General features: G+C 43.1%; 1 protein-coding gene and 1 long non-coding RNA gene across 4 annotated transcripts in view; one reads left to right on the top strand and one right to left on the bottom strand.

The window, feature by feature from the left end:
* The first annotated feature begins 1,410 nt into the window (after nt 1-1,410).
* rasa3 (RAS p21 protein activator 3) overlaps nt 1,411-17,366 on the top strand; it is a 44,698-nt gene continuing 28,742 nt past the window's right edge. The window contains exons 1-2 of one of the 2 annotated variants that reach the window (XM_030414668.1): nt 1,411-1,684; nt 16,384-16,501. In XM_030414668.1, the coding sequence (XP_030270528.1) occupies nt 1,630-1,684; nt 16,384-16,501 (173 nt within the window). In that variant the 5' untranslated portion in view covers nt 1,411-1,629. Of the gene's footprint in view, nt 1,685-8,502; nt 8,534-16,383; nt 16,502-17,366 lie in introns of those variants that run through there. The other variant, XM_030414669.1, reaches the window with a different exon arrangement.
* LOC115580383 (uncharacterized) lies at nt 2,741-8,199 on the bottom strand. 2 transcript variants are annotated; one of them, XR_003983855.1, is made up of 4 exons: nt 8,167-8,199; nt 4,593-4,743; nt 3,140-3,255; nt 2,741-2,943 (listed from the first exon to the last, which is right to left on the bottom strand). It is a non-coding gene; the product is annotated as an uncharacterized LOC115580383 (long non-coding RNA). The 2 variants fall into 2 exon arrangements; XR_003983854.1 differs by having other exon boundaries at nt 2,741-3,255.

Genomic DNA, 17,366 nt, shown 5'->3' with positions numbered 1-17,366 from the left:
ACTCATTAAAACGTTTGAGCAATTGTTTACTGTAAAGTTGTAGTTGACATTTATAAACAGTTACAATTGTTGAATAAATGGTTTATAAAGCATTCCGTTGTTTGTTGATGATGAAAATAAACATTTTTTCATTCTTTTCATTTGAGCACTTAAATTTACAGAATTTTTGTTTGCAATTTGTGTGCGAAACTAGCCTACATTGAAGAAATATGCATTTATTTTTCATTTTTTTCATTTTTTTTTTTTTTTTTAAATGTGGTTTCTAACAAGTAGCTTAATGAAACTACAGAAGTTGTCAGGCACATTAATGGGTCATTGTCAATGTAATTTCATTGTCAATGCAAACTAGTCTACTCACTAGTCCATCTAACTATTCCAACTTTAACTTTACAGCTTGTGTATTGATCGATTTATATCAAAATGTGAGTACTGTAGGATAGTATACAAGATGCTTTGTGGCCGTGACACTAAAGTCATGTGACCAATATGTAGTTTGTTTATAGCCTAACATTATCGATTTCATTTAGGCTTCACAAATCATTAAAGTGGTGTTCAAATTATCTTGCTGTGAACTTAACGTGAGGTATCATAAGCTTAGGTTTGTCACTGAGCTCGTTTTCTGTATCATATCATTATAGGACAACAAAGCCACGTCCTTTCCGGTGGACCCCATGGGACATTATTTCAGAAAAACTTTGCATGTTAATGAATTAAAAAATAAAGTATTTTTTTTTTATCCCACTTGAATTGTGCCACGAACTCCACATATGATGTTTGTCAATTTAAAAGACAATTTTCCAAGTTGAGAAAGTCCCATTTTTTTTCGTCACCAATCAAAAAGGTGAAAATCACAACTGCAGTTATGTTTGAGTTTGTCAATTTTGCACGACAGCTAATATACAGGAGCAGCTCGACAATGGCTAAATCACAGGGTTTGGTGACCTTTCCATGAGACAACGTCACCAACACGACTGGCGGCTGTGTCTTCTTAAAAATTACGTATTCTCACAGTCTTACATTTTTAATTAGTTTTATGACAAACTGCGACTTTCTCAAGTTGAAAATGTAACTTTTAAAATTGACAAATATCGCATGTGTAGTTCAAGGATTAATTCACCACCATACAAAGTTTTTCTGAAATGATGTCCAATGAAGGAAACTGGAATTTAGTAACAATAATAACAACATAATAACAACAACAACAACAACAACAACAATAATGATAACAACAAAAACAACACTAATGATAATAATGATAATAATCATCGACAACAATAATAAAAAACATTATTATTGCTGTTGATATTATAATGTCTGTTTATTCAGGGCTTCCTGTCCTCCTGCTTTGTGGCACGGATCACCCTCTATACCTCCATATGTGGGCGGTGCTGTGCGGGGCCACACCCCCACTGGCACCGCCGCCGCTGCAGCGGGACTGAAGCTGTATCTGCTCGCTTGTTCTCAACCAGCCAGCAGCAGAGCAGTGGTCGCGCCGGAGCATGATCGCCGTCCGGAGAGCATAGATGTACAAAACCCCTGGATTATCCGCGCGCTGGAGAGGCCAGAACCGAGCACCGTGGACGACTGTCTTCATCTAGTCGTCTGAAGGGAAAGAGCCAAGGGGGGAGCATGGCGGTAGAAGAGGAAGGTCTCCGGGTTTTCCAGAGCGTTAAAATAAAAATAGGTAAGAGAAGAAAAAATCCCTACCCCCAGTCTGTCTGAGCGCCTCAATGGTCAATGTTATTGGGATTCAAATCACACGCTTTCCTCTCAGCACACACTGTTAAAATGCAACATTTGTAATTGTGTTGGGGAGAAAAAAATCGAGAGTATTCAAAGCCTTGTGGGAAATTATGGGAATTTGGCAGCTGGCATGAGAAAACCCAGTGTTGGGGGTCTGTACATATGGAGACCTGAGCTGATCTGAACAGGCGACATAAAGCCTCCACAGCTGCACGGATCCAGATGCTTTATCTGGACATATCCGACCCAAATAAAAACCTTTATTACACCTTAGCTACAGACATCCATTCATGTTATTGCACCCCCCCCCCCCCCCCCCCCCCCCTTTCCACCCTTCCTGTCCTGTCTCTCTGCCCAGCAACCCCCCCAACAGCTTCATGCCTAACTGTCTAGCTATTGATTGTTAGCCCAGATTTCTATATTTAGATATCTAGCTGGTCTCCAGTGGGTACTCTTGGTTTGTAGGAGGCATGTGGCGCATGCATATCTTGTGAATGAAGCCATGAGGAGGCTGGGTACAGGATTCAGTGCAGGGGAACAGTGTTGTTGCAGTTTCACCCTGCAAGAAGTTCATTTCGCTGATCCTGAGTGAGTCTGTAGTGATTAAATGATGGAAAGTTGACCCAACCACATGTATATCATGAACTAGACTGATAAAAATACTGATCATTGTGATTTAAGTTACTTTGGGGAAGAGATACTGGTCATATTAAAGCAGCAGGAAAGAAATACAGAGTCTTTGAGCTTTCATTTGAATGTACGAAAGTGAAGTTAGGGATTGTTTTGAATTCATGTTTAGCCTGGTTGAAGGTTGTTTTCTTGATGAGGTCGGTGTGCAAAATGTCAGGGAAAAAAAGTGAGCAATGTTTTCCCAAAATAGTTTTTTTTTCTGTCCAACTATCAGTAAAAAAAAAAAAAAAAAAAGCCAAACACTTTACATTTAAAGTGACATAAAACCAAACAAAAGCTGCAAATCTTCATGTTCTAGAAGCTGGAATTGCTACAGTGCCAGGGGGAGAAGTCTAAAATGCTGCAGGCTGGCATGCTCAATAATCTTTCCGCTGTAACACCAAAACACTCAGAGCAAACAATCATTTCCTCTGCGTGCTCTGAGCTGTTATCTCCGGTCACCACTGGGCATTTGGGACCGTCTCCTCTCGTTTTCACTGACATCTGGCACCCTGATTCATCCTGGCTGAGCTGTCCGGTTTGTTTTGACAACAAACATGCAACAGAAGGGATGAGCAGAGGGGGAAAAAACATGACAACAAACACACCAACAAGCTGTGGGGCTGTGTGTGACGATGCCAGCCAGCATCAGACCAAAACACTCTGGTGGGCCTTTCTTCAGCCGAGCCCGTAGCGCAGAGTCAGGCTGTATTTTTAAGCTTCTTACCTGCTGTTAAAATTGGCCGTAACTCCCGGGAGAGTTGTAATGTCAGATTACAAAGGCCTCGTTAGATTGCTGCACTTTCTGAATGAGCGTTCAGTCATCCAGCAGCGTCGAGTTTCCTGTGAATGAAAGCTGAGTGACTGGACGATCTCTGGCTCTCACAAAAGTCTTTTCTAGACACAAGCCGCTGTCTAATAATCACAGTAGTACAGTGCAGGGGTGGAGGAAGTTTCAGGTTCTTTTCTTCCTGTCAGGAAAATGAGCAACACGATACTCTCAAATACTCTGCTACAAATAAGAGCCCGGTTTTTATAATGTTACTTAAGTAAAAGTGCAGAAGTATCTTGACTAAAATGTACTAGTATCGAAAGTGAATGTCAATCCATGAAAAACTCCTTTGTGAGAGTGAAAAACTATAATATTATACATTACTGAATTATTACTAATAATAATAGTGTGTAAGCGGAATTTTACTGTTGTACTGTTTACTTCCCATGTCAAACCATATTTTGTGTTGCCACCATTACGAGGCGACAATCGCCCACGATTTTTTTTTTAACTAGAATGAAACCAGAGTAGAGTGCATACCTCCGCCAAAGCCCCAAACTTCTTTCAAAAGTATAATATGTAGGAATTCTGCTTGCAAATGTCTACCAAAAAAAGCTCTTTGTATGGTAACTTTTTAAGTTGTGTACTTGCAATACCCCAATCTTACCAACAATGTTAAAACACAGAGAAATCCACCAGTTTACTAAAAGTAATGGTGTTTTTGATTTTGTTGCCGTGAACACTAAAAATTTAAAGCATGACGTCATCTTGGAAAATGTGTGCACCGTGGTTTGCTGCTGCAGTCAGGTTGATAAACAGGAGTGAAGATAAACCCATCTTTGTGACTCCAGGTGTTGATTTTCCAGAGGGTCTCTAAATAAGGCTCTAAAAAGGCAACAAAATTGCTGTTTTCTTAGCTTTAAATTGAATAGGCCTATCCTTTGGTTTTTGATTATCTGGTTGGACATAAGAAGACATTAGAAGACGCGACCCTGCTCTCAGATTCACTCGGACGAACATTTTTCCACTTTTTTCAGACATTTTTTTGACTAATTGTGTAATCAACCAAACTAAAAATAATCTGCAGATAAATGGACAATAGAAAAAAATCATTAGTAGCAACTGTAATAACATGTAAGCTACAGCTGTCAGCTCTAAAAAGTGCAATATTTCCTTCCAAGTGGCATTAAATGGGCCTACGTCAAGTACAAGTGACTGAATTTACACTTAGATACAATACTTGAGTTGCTTTGTTACATTCCTCCACTGGCAACATGATGTCATGACTTGTTATTTACTGACATTCATGAAGAACATTTATGTTGTCGTCACTTCCAAGCCTGGACTCTTGAGCTTCCTCTGAGCTTGTTCATCTGTGATGACAGTAGAGTTTATACTGTCTTGTTACCTAGCAGCAGTCCTACTCCATGTCAGTCTGATCCCAGCGGATGTCTTCTCCCGGTAATGTCTCTGTAACCCTTGCATCACATTGTTTTCATCAAAGTCTCGTCCTTTGGCATGAGGCTGCTGCTGCTGGCTGATGACTCAGAGCTGAATATCTGCCACAAGAAGAGCGAGGGAGAGGACTTATTATTGTTATGGTGATGACTCGGCTCGGTTTCCTGGAGGAACGCGTGAGTTTCGGAAACCGAACAGGGCTACTGGGCCCAAGCCCGTGCTGTCTGGGGAACACAGGAAACAGGAAACTACCCCCAATTCACTTCCTGATTGGCTGGAAAGGACTACAAAAGAATTGTGTTTTTCCTGCATGGCAACAAGCTAATGCAAAGCAGATGTAGTGAGTCGCAGAGCGACAGAGGGACAGAGGTGGTGTCTCATATACAGGAGCAGGCTGTGCTTCATCTGTCAGCGGCCGTGTCTCTGCGAGCGCTCCGAGGGAAGGGAATGCTCAGTGGCACAGCTGGAGTCGAGACTTTGCACTAATTAACAACAACATATGTGCGTTTGACTCCTCTGTCAATGCTAGAAAACATGGCTTGAAAACACATCAGACCATATCTTGGCCCCTTCAGAGAAATGTGTTCAAATGCATGACTTTAACATCCTAGACCCACCTGACAGCAGGCCGGTGGTTACAAACCCGTCCTGTGCAGCCAAACTTTGCTCAAACCAACAGATCTTGAATTCAGATACACAGGCCGCATCCAATTTCACACGCTGATGTCGGTTTCGTGCTTTCCATCTGATGGACGTTCACAGTCATTATGATGGGAGCGCTGAGGTCCCAATTAGATTTGAAAAGAAGTTATTTACACCCTTGACACACTGTTAAGCCTGTGCACCAACTTCAGATGACTTTAGCCCCGCAGCTACAGTGCTGCTTTTTAAAAAAGGTGTAAATAACATCTTTTCAAATCAGTTTGGGACCTCAGGGCTTCCAGATGCCCGAAATATGCCGGACAAGCTGTATGGAGGCTGTATGGTAGTAAAAATGACAACTTGAAGTGAGCAAACATGGTCAAAATAAAATAGAATTTATTTTAAAAGTGTTGTTTTGTCCCACAGTATGGAATAAAACAATGAAATAAACAACATTTATGACTAGCTGCATTTAAACCGTGCTTAATATTCCAATTACAATTGTATTAAAAGCCCAATTTTAGACATGAATGCCGATAGATACTCATCTTCAGGACAGGGAGCTGATCAAACACGTGCCGGAAGAGATAAAAGAAGAGGGATGCATGGCGTAACAGCTGTTCAAATTAAACTCTTTGTTGCATGTAAACAGTGAAGTCTTCAACTGGGAATGATTTTGATCAGAATGAGGAAATATTGTCCATGTCGGTTTGGTGCATCTGCAAACAGACAGTGCCAGATCGTAGTATTGTCTCTGTTTGTTTACGATCTGCTGTTAATTCCCTAGTTAAAGGTTCAGATCCACGGGGTTTTTGTACTAGACTGAGAGCGGGGCTCGACCTGCACTTCTGAGGCTTTGCAGTGTTGCTGCAGCGCGGTTTTGTTACTATTTAACAGCGCTATAACAACACAAGTGTTATTTTGAATGCAGCGAAACCAGAGCCAGACGGCGAGTGGAAAAAACACTAGATTACATATTGTGTTTGAGGTAGAAAAGAGAGGCGTTGAAGCAGCTCGAGCTGGATGACTGGAGCTGGGCGAGCCGGGGAGGAAAAAGGCTGTAGTGATAGACCCTAACCCCCCCAACCGTCTCCTTCCCTTGACAGCTGGCCAGCAGAGGTTCCCAAACTTCCTACTGTCCAGACTGAATAGGAGACATGGATTGATGAGAAGACGGTGGGGAGGTCTAAGAAAAATGCTGTGTGGCGGAGTCCCACTCTTATTTAGGTGAAGGGTTCAAGTCCCGTCCAGCCTGTTAAGTAAACGTAAGCTTATCAGAAGTTTTTCCATTTTGTCCTCAAAGCCTGGCTCTCTGGGAAGTAGTTGGCTGTAAACAAGCTTGTTGACTGTTTAGATGCCGACTGTGTTTCGGTCCAGGCGGCTTCAGGCTGGTGGAATAATCCGGGCAGCGCTCAGTAATGTGCCCTCCGCGAACACAGTACTAGGAACAGTCAGGAAGTATCACCACAGGCCCAGCATGCAGGGTCAGCAGGGGTAAATAAAGGGCTCACCGTGGAGTGCCACTCCTTCAGGATGTCCTTCAGGTGCCCCATGGGAGAAGTCGACCTCTGCCTGCTGACAGTAACTTTAGCACGGAAAACATTCAGCAGTGACAAACTCGAGTCACCGCGCTGTGAAAAAAAGCTTCAAACGCACTCACAGGCTCAGTGAAGTAGGTTTTGCAACAGTCCTTCACCGGCAACACGAGCAATGTCAGCTTGCCACATACGGAGACTAACACCCAACCAGCTCTGTTTCCTGCGCTTGCAAAAGATGCCGTATCTTCTCACGCGCATTGTGAGTGCCAAGCCTGATTTGTGAGTGCACGTCAGGGGAGAGATGTCCTCAATTCTACGTGTAATTCAAGAAGTCAAAAGACAAACTACTCTTTACGCAAATGGATGAGGAATCTGCAGGGAGTGTTGAGGTTAAACTGTGTCCTCCTCTTGTAACTCTGACGTGATGCTCACATCCTGAATGAACATACCAGCTCTCTGACTCTGGTTTCTAACATGTGAGCAGATCTTAAATCTGATACTCCCGACACAGCGTCATGCCCTTTTGCATGCTTTTCTTTTCTTTTTTTTTTTTTTTTATGGTCATGTACTTTTTTGTTTTAGTCAAGTTTTCCATTGAGAATAACACATCTGTTTGAACATTAGCTCTGGATAGAGAGTCAGTTTGATAAGTAACCCAAGTCTGGTTTATCACACAGGCTGCGGCGAGCAGCACGGCCAGACTTTAACTGTAAACTCCCTGTTTCTTTTTTTCTACGAGCTGTTCCTCCTTGTGCTGCCCGACCGCTGTGGTCGTGTGGAAACTTCAGCAGGGAACAGCTCAGCCGGCTTCAGTGTGGCTTTATTTATCATGGTGGACAGTTTGTGACAAGCAGCATTGCATTTAGAGGGAGATAACTTCTTACTGACTAAACCAGCTGTTGAATAAGATGGACGATTGCCAATTTTAAGCAGTTTGTTAACTGAATTAATTGTATTTTTTAAATAGTGGCAAATTGTCAATGGAATCCGATCAGTTTCAGGTAAAGTCAACTGTTAAAGTGAAACTCTCGCCAAAATGCAACCAAGGCTTATTTTGTGAGCATATATGAATCAAACCTTTGTGTAAAAGCATAATTACGACAAAAGAGGCACTTTTAAGATTTACCGTATTTTCGTTTTCGTTTCAAACTTATTTTAAATGGGAGTGCTACGGGCAAATTAGCGATAGCATCAAAATTGCTATTTTAAAAACACTAAGAAGGCTCAACACAACATGAAACTTTGCTCGTAGTATCACCAGGGTCTCTACACATGAACACGAAAATTGAGAACATTGTTTGTGTACACAGAGTTGATTGAAAAGAAAGTTTTTGAACAACTCACATTAGCAGTAGCTTGTTCCGCTCCCGGTTGTCATGGCAGCCAAGAAGTATCGATCTCAGAATGTAACGTAACATGGAGGACAGTTAAGGTGGACCGCTACTGTCTTCTGGCAACAACTATCCACGCAACATCTTAGTGACTTTTCCGGCTTTTGATTTTGGCATTGTTTCTTATATGAGGCTCCTTTTTCAACTTCAACGTCAAAGTTGTTTTTTCGCTAACGACAAAACAATGAATTATCCGTGCATTTATATGGAACTAAGCTTTAGGAGTGGTCCACCTTAACTGTCCACCATGTTACGTCGCATTCGGAAATCGATACTTCTCACTGGCAGGACGGCGGCTAGCGGAGGAAACATCTGCTAACGTGAGTTGTCCAAAAACTATCTTTTTAGTAAACTCTGTGTACCGAAAACAATGTTCTCAATGCTTGTGTTCATGTGTAGAGACCCTGGTGATACTACGAGCAACGTTTTATGTTGTCTCGAGCTTTCTTAGTGTTTTAGAAATAGCGATTTTGATGCTAGCGTAAGAGTGCCCCAGCATTCCCATTGAAAATGAGCTTGCCCGAAAACGAAAATACAGTATATCTTAAAAGTGCCTCTTTTGTCGTAATTATGCTTTTACGCGAAGGTTTGACTCATATACATGCATTTTGGCGAGTTTCACTTTAAGATTTGCGGTGTGGCCCTCATGCCGCTCTCTGCTGTGAGAGGTAGACCAGAGGTTGGGAGACTGATAGGTGGTTTCAAGATGAACGAGAGTTCAGCGCGGTGAATGTGGCTACCTCTCGTGGAGCCTCTCGACGAACTCTCACCCCGCTTTTGTTGTTTTGCTTCCATTTGCACGTAATCGTAGATTTGGTTTGGTTGTTTTGACACTTCCAAAAACGCAAAGAGATCAGTTCACTGTTGTATCCCGCTTTGTGTGGCCCTGGAATGCCCCCCACTGTGTTGTCATTAAGGGTGATCTGGGCTTGGTCTCGAAAATCTTAATGGAAAGTGGTGTTACAAACTGGGGCAGTGGAGCACTAAAGTATTAAGAGTACTGGATATAAGATGGTGCCCTGCTCAGTTCAATGAAAGTTGCTGAATGGGTGAATGGTGAATATAGTTTTTTCAGGTGTTTTTAGGTATCAGCAAACTACCTATAACACAAAACAAGGTGCAGCGATTTATAATGCTCCCAGACAGAATTTTAGCCATTTGCAGACTAAGTTTTTGCAGTGTGTCCTGCACCGCTAGGGCTCGTCAGCCAGTCAGTCATGCAAGTAGAGTCAGTGGCGGAGGAAGCCCTTGACAGAAATCGCAGTGATTGGCTGTTAAGTGAATCTGTGCACGAGGAGAGAAATGGGAAAAGAAAGGAGTGGCCCCTTGAGTCTGTCGCCGTAGCACCCATGATTTCACCCATCCAGTGCAGTTTCTCCTTATTTTTCTACCTCCGCGTCTTCACCAGTGCTACTTGCCGCTTTTTACAAAGTTTTTATTAGCGAGAGTGGCGTGAAAAACGCTGCCTCATCATAACAGCAGTTTGAAGGAGATGAGTGAGTCGATGGCCGTAAAAAGACGCAGCAGTAGCCTTTCATTGCTGCCAGTGTTTGTTGGTTCTGAGTGTCCGGGCCCTAACCAAAGACACTTTTGACTTGCATTATGGGATGTGTAGGATTCAGGGTTCGGCCCACAGCAAGGACAAAAAGTCAGGCTGCCCCGTCGTCTGGTGCGTTGATTTTGTTTTGGTTCTTCTCTAATGAATGCCTCAACTTTGAAAAAAAAAGCGTAACAAAATTGCAGGAGAAACCCTTTGAGACTTGGCGTGTGTGTGTGTGTGTGTGGGTGCAGTGTTTCTATGTTCAGTCATTTTCAGAAAGACACTAATGACTTACAGCCCCATTCTCGGTTCTTGTTTTGATTCTCGACTTAGCATCAAAGAACCTGGGTATTAAATATGGGATAATAAATTGTGTCCTTACAAGTTTCAGTTCTTCTTTCCATTCTCACGGTGTCTCGCTCTGTCTAACACACTCACACACACACACACACACACACACACACACACACACGCGCGCACAGTCACACTCAGGGGTAACTGGGTTGTTCACTGCTTTTTAAACTACATCTTGGATCCAGTTGAAATTCCTTTCTCCTCATCTCATTTCCTGTTGTAGCTTTCTCCGAAGCTAACCACTCTCGGGTTTTCTATCTGACTGACTTCTCTCTCTCTCTCTCTCTCTCCCTCTCTCACCCTTGATTGAATACACACTGCTTGTATTTTTCTCACTGAACACTCCCCCCTCCTTCCTCTCCTTAAACCCTGTGTTTCCCAGGCCTGCCAGTCGAGCACGCAGCGGCTGAAAGCATTCACGCCTGTGTATCCTCGAATGTGTTCATGTCAGAGGAGATTAGAATAACGAGTGGAGCCGCCGTTACTGTACGCACGAGCGTGGCCGATTGAGGCGAGGAAAAGGAACAAAGCGACACACTCGCCGCATCCATTACACTGTGCTTCCTCATTTCTTCCCAGTCTTTCGCCTCCCTTTCTTTCCTCTCCCCTGCACAGATAAAGTGGAGAGTTGACCTTTTTTGATCAGCTCCCGTTTTGCCCTCTTTCGGGGTGCCCGTCATCATTATTTCTGTGCAAATTCTGCTCGACGCCCCCGTTGTGGTTTTTTTTTTCCGCGCGCACAGCCACACAGCAGTCGCACGCGCGTGCCAAGAGTGCGTCTTTGCGCTGTGCGTTTCGCTCGGATACTAGGGCGAGATATTCTCCAAGGGGCAGCCGCGGCGGTGCTTGATGAAAAGAGAAGATTGTTGTTGTTTTTGTGGTTTTTATTTTTATTTTTTTACGTTCTCTCTCGTTTTGAACGTTGAGGACGCCCCTGGAGGAAGTAGAAGAGGGAGAGATGAGGAAAAAAAAAAGGGAAGCAACCAGAAATAGAGGAAAGTGAAATTGGGTTAAAGCTAATTTTGAAAAAAAAAAAAAAAAAAGGAAAACGAAAGCGAATGTGCAAGAGGACACCTACAAAAGTGAAAAGCAGAAAATAAAAAGACAAAGGGGGTAAAAAAAAGAGGAAACGGACGCACATGGAGCAGAAGAGGAAAAGAAAGTAAGACAGAATGAGAGACAGTCTGAAACAGAGGATTACAGACTCTGCTGGTTTTGTAATAAAGTCTTTAATCTAACGTGTGGAAGGCTTATCCTTTCCTTTGTGACAAACTCACTCCGCATCGAACACAAAAACACACAAAACTGAAACTGGCACACTCCACCCTAAAAGTGCTGCTGGTCGCCTCATCCAGAACGACGGCTGCCCAGCGCTTCCTTCTCTCCTCGTATGTGCAAGCGCGGTGAATACAGGTGGCTTTGCATCTCTTAGGCTCGTGACTGCTGACTGCATATATTTTGTTATCATATGATCGTTTTCTAAGCACCCTGAAGCATTTCAGACCGTCAGATGTGGTTTCTGTTCGAAACAACAAGGGTTTCTGATGAGGTTCGGTCAGTAAAGCGATCGCTGGATTACTTCACAGTTTATTCTCTCTGTATTCAGTGGACAGGCTGGCAGTGTTTACTTGCCAAAGCGACAGTCACTGGGGGGCGGTGGTTAGCGACACCAAAAGAAGAGAAACTCAACTTTTTTTGTCATCCTACAGTAAGACATGGAGGGTGTGCGACATCAGCTAGGAAGTGAGTGAGCTAGGGAACAGTAAATCAACCATCTTCGATCACCAGATTTTTAGTGTGGCTCGCATTCACACGTCATGTAAAATACAAGTTATTGGCCCTTTTTTTTTTTAAATACAAAATTGTGAACTCATCAGTATCAGCCAGGAGAAGCAGGTCATTATCAGTATTGGTAAAAAAAAAAAAAAATCATACTGTGCATTTTCTTATAATAATGCGTTGAATTACGTGGAAAAATATGTGAATATAATTGTAACAGAGTCGGCAGTCAGCCAAAATGAGTTAGAAAATGTCGACATATGTGGATATCTGCAAAAGTTCAATACTGTTCATCCCTCCCACAGAAGATGCGACTTGTGGGTGTGGACGACTTGTAGCTGATGAAGGTGCTTTCGATGAAGCAGCAAATGTAAATGCGTAATCGATAACATCTTTCATGTAACTTTGACAGCAAACCATCCTTGTTCAAGGATGATGTGAATTTGTGGCTTGCATCAGTAATGTTCCTCCTCTGTACCTGAAACATGTCTTTGGCACTCCTACACTGCAGTTTTTTGACACATATACTTTATATCTGGTCTGTAGCTCTCAGGTGTTCGGCTTGACTCTGACTTGACGTCTGCGCTTGGATCCACCCGCGCGGAATGCTTCTCAGCCTCATGGCGACACGTTGAATTAAGAAAACAAAGTGAATTTGAAGACGACTGGATGTTTTGATGGATCGGGTATCTCGAGCAAGTTTCAAGTCCCTGCAGGTCCACTTTCATGCCATATTGGCGAGAGCTGAAAAAAGGCTGGCTGCTGGAAAAATGCAGTCATCAATCTAAAAGAGGGTTGGAGGAAGGTCAGCAGTATGTGACGTACGCAGATGCCTTAAAATGTGAACACAAACATAGAATGAAGAGCGGGATCACATCCTTATTTGTTAATGTTTTCTGCTCAGAGACAGTAACTCGGCTTTTGGCTCTGAGATTTGTTTTTGCATTGGGGGTTGAGTAATTAAACACACGCATGGAGCTGGCGTTTTGGGTGCTTGGATGACCCCGGGTGGTGCAATCCCATCTGGGGAGCTCACAGGTCATGAATGAGGACAGAGGAAAAGCTGAGATTGGAGGGAACTCCGGAGAGCAGAGTGACTTAGGAGGATTACGAGAGGGAGATAAAATAAATGGGGGAGGATAAACGAGAGAGGAGAGGAGACGCTAGGGAGATCTAATACCAGTGGGAAGTAAAGGGATAAAGGCAGAGATAACAGAGACTTACGTCACCGCGCCGCTCTCACACATAAAACGTAGACGGAGTTCTGTAACAACAGATTGAGGCGCTGGCGTGTGTGTGTGTGTGATGTTCCACGGCTCAGGTGTCTGTTTAACTCGTGAATGAATGTTGTTAGTGAGAATTGTTGTGTAATGATCCACGCTCTGCATGAATCAGCCTCCAGAGAAGCAGTCGTGAACCACTGTGTTGTATTACACACCCCGCAGAGGGCACTTAATCACCTCCGTTTGTCTCCGTGTGGGTTTATATTTATGCTCTGTGGTGGGCTATGGACCAAAGGAAGAGATGTTGGTTCTCTCCTCGTATGTGCAAGCGCGGTGAAAACAGGTGGCTTTGCATCTCTTAGGCTCGTGACTGCTGACAGCATATATTTTGTTATCATATGATCGTTTTCTAAGCACCCTGAAGCATTTCAGACCGTCAGATGTGGTTTCTGTTCGAAACAACAATGGTTTCTGATGAGGTTCGGTCAGTAAAGCGATCGCTGGATTACTTGGTTCTCCTTTGTATCTGGCACTGGAGTTGCACTTTTGATATTATTATCAAGATTTTCTAATAAACGTCAAACATAAAAAGGAAAAGTCTGGCCAGTCCGCCATCTGTTTTTGGGAACCTCCTCCATCCACAGCCTCAGCAGCGGATCAGGGCGGGCTGTCTTCATCCATTGCTCTAACTTTGCAAAACGGACAATCTCGCTCTTGCTCCCCTTTTCCATCTACACACAACTATCACTGGTCACTTGTGTGAATAGCCGAGTGCAACGCTACAAATGCCTCCCAGGAGAGACCTGTCTGAGCATTTTTGCCCAGTTGTTCCCATATGAAGAATTATCACGCCTCCAGCCTCTCTACTGCTGCTGGCTTTTCACTCAGCCTTCCAGTATCGGCGTTCTGAACACGCTTTGATTGTGGTCAGATAACTTGCTGTATGACTTTGTTGTGCTCAAGCGTAATCGAACACAGTCTGACTTTGGTGGCTTTTGGTGGCGTTATCAACTCACTCCTGGTTTCGTCTCTTGGTATTTGATGACAATAAGAAATCTACAGAATATCCCCACGTGTATTCTTTAAATATTGACAATTCAGGCTTTCGTGAATTGTTTGCACTCTGCAAACGGCAGCAGAAGAGTCGCAACAGCGTGTAAATACATCACGGGTTTTATCCAAACAGTGTAATTGCATGTTAGTGAGTGCTTTGTGAGTAACGCGATTACTCACCTCCTCCCAGCGAAGGCCACGGTCCAATTCATTGTTGCAACACCAACTTCTCCGCCTCAAGTAAAAACCTGTCTCTGTGATGAGATGCAGATCCTAAAGTCAAACTGTAGAAGCCGGGCAGATGCCGTGTGCTGGGTTCATCAAAAACGTGGGATACTAAACCCAAACCCATCCAAAGCCGACGGGCTGGGTCGGGTTCACAGGCAAATTTATAAATGATCAGTCAGGTCAATTGACATGATGCTTTCAAGTTCTTCAAGTAAGAAATATAGTGTATAAATGAATGAATATAATGTCAAACAAACTAGATATACTGTAAAAAATAAGTAGATAGTGTAAAATTATATCAATGTGTGCACAATTTGTGTAAAAAAGAATAAATATAGTACAAAAGAAAAATGATATTAAGTGATAACTGTAGTAAGTGATTTCTGTGTGGAGGCTATATGTGTGCTGTGGTTTGTTATTGACTTGACGCTTTAAATGCAACCCAGAGGCTATCAGTTATATTCCTTAAGGTGCATGTCTTGTAATCGGCGTAAATGGGCTGTGTGACAGGGTAACATGAACTCGCTGCCTCTGGCTCAAGTGGGCTTCGCTTACTTCTGTCTCGGACTCAGTTGGGTCGGGACAGAAATACGGAATCATTGGAGTTGGTTGAAAAGTCTAAGCGGACCGCTGCATTCAGGAGCGGATGCACTGTTGGGAAAAATGACGTCTTTAATCTGAGGCAGCGATCTGTTTTGCTGTTTTACAGTTGGTTACCGAGTGTCAAATGTCAGCTCTCTCCCCCTCCAGGTTTGTAACGATGCAGTCTCTGTGATAGCATTGTTTGCTCTGCCTTAAAGTAGCCCAAACATTTCTACTGCCGTGTGTTTGAACTGTTTCATAGTGCAGCGGCATAATGTTTTCTTTGAACAGACTGTCAAAAGCAAAACAAACACCTGATTTTTACTGCATTCCTTACACTTTTTCTACAGCAAGACAAATACAAACGGGTACAAGATGATTTTAAAAATGTCACATTGTTCCCATGACAGTGTTTCTTCCTAAATCGTGTCTGATTTCTGCTCATTGTCTCGTGAACTACAGGACACTTCCTCTAAAAAGGCCTTCAAATTAAACAGCAGCCAAAAAACGTTAAGGACCCGCTGCTGTAGAGGATCAGGCACGAGGCCACAGACCCATGCTGTCGCGATGAAGAGGTCACAATTTTTAAAAGCCAGAAATAACAGTGAGAGATTTGCCGCAGCTCAGCTTGTCGGCTGAATGGCGGCATCAGATTCCCGTGCAGATAATGAAGCGTTGTTGGAGCAAACAATGACAGCGTTGGGCCAACACTCCTGTAACTATAGACTACAGACTCCTGTGGGTCCCCAGTGCGCAGAGAAACACAATGAGCAACAGAGCACCGGCTAACATGGATCCGTGGCTTCATAAAGGAGATGTATTGCTCCTGAGGGACGTACTCACACACACACACACACACACACACACACACACACAAACCTGTGTGGTTTTTTATGTGTGTGTGTCTTGGTGGGTGGTTGGACCACATTCTTGTGAAAGGGAGTGCTATCTGTCACACATGTTTTGATGAACAGATTGAGCTCCAGCAGGACTCAGGAAATGTCCCACACAGATTCTTTCATTCACAGATCTGACAAAAACACACACACACACACACACACACACACACACACACACAGTGTTCACGTGTTATTTTGCTTGTTAAACTGCATTTTTTATTTGTCTGTTTCTGAGAACATGTCTTAATATTTGTGCGTCCAGTGGGATGATAGTCACCCCGGCAGCAGAGCTAATCCCACTACAGTTTATGCGCTGTCGGATTATTCAAGGTTTACACAGGTGTGAACTTACATAATGCCGTTTCCTTTTAAACTCTAGGTGCTTTCGGCGCGCCTAAATAAGTCATGGGTGAAAGCGGTGTGCCTGAATAAACACGTCACTGCCATTGCTTACGACAGCGTTCCTAAATAATAACTGCTCCCTCGCTCTCTGCTTCCTTTCCTTTGTGCAGGAGAAGCAAAAAACATCCCTCCGTACCCGGGGCCCAACAGGATGAGGGACTGTTACTGCACCGTCAACCTGGACCAAGAGGAGGTGTTCAGGACCAAGATCATCGAGAAGTCACTCTGGTATGCTGAGAGTCAAAATCGTAGCCACTTTCTTTTTGGTCGAAACTCAAGGTGCAGATCGCAACCTCCGATTCAAGATGTCATTTTTCCTAACGATACATCTGCACCTGAATGCAGCAACATTTGTTTTTAAGCAACTTCCTGCATTTCTAAATGAGAAGATTTGAAAGATGCAACAGATCAGAGCTGGTTTTATAGTTTAGAGTCTCAACTAGTTATTCAGAGTGATGCACTGTATATATCCAACCGCCGTCGGGAAATGTATATAATCCGTTGTTTATCGGTATTGATGACATCTTAGCTGATAAATACAGCCAGTAATACGAAGACAAAAGATGTTCATCAATTTAACAATGATCACAACATCCACAAACTCTGATATTGTAGGTGGCTGTGCTTTAAAAGTTGGTTTGCGATCTATCGGTAGAGAGGAAGTAGAAGAAGAAGACAATGGAACAATAAATCATCCCTCTTTATCGGTTATCTAATCGTTATCGGCCATGAAAAACAGATAATCGTTGTTTATCTGTATTTGCTGGAGAAAAATAAAGCTCAACGTCCCCAGTTCAAGTCATTTGCCATCTTTCTTTCTCCTTATATTTCCCGCCAGGTCTTTACTGTTTGCTAAAATGAGGAATTTTAATACCAACACGTCTTTATGATTTACTGAATGTAGGGTTAGGATACCTTACCAACTAACATCTGTTAAATCCAATTCATGATCTCAATTACAGTCTGTTTGATGAAATTTGAAATGCCCCGTGGACGATAGCCAGACGTCACATTACCAATGAATTTCTACATTTGCATCACAAATAGACAAGAGACCAAATTGTTTATATTCTCAGGAAGAGCCACGTGTGAA

The sequence above is a fragment of the Sparus aurata genome, chromosome 4, assembly GCF_900880675.1.
Source record: "Sparus aurata chromosome 4, fSpaAur1.1, whole genome shotgun sequence".
NCBI classification, from domain to species: Eukaryota; Metazoa; Chordata; class Actinopteri; order Spariformes; family Sparidae; genus Sparus; species Sparus aurata.
The sequence above is the reverse complement of the archived record's forward strand: the minus strand, read 5'-3'. Positions and strand labels throughout refer to the sequence as shown.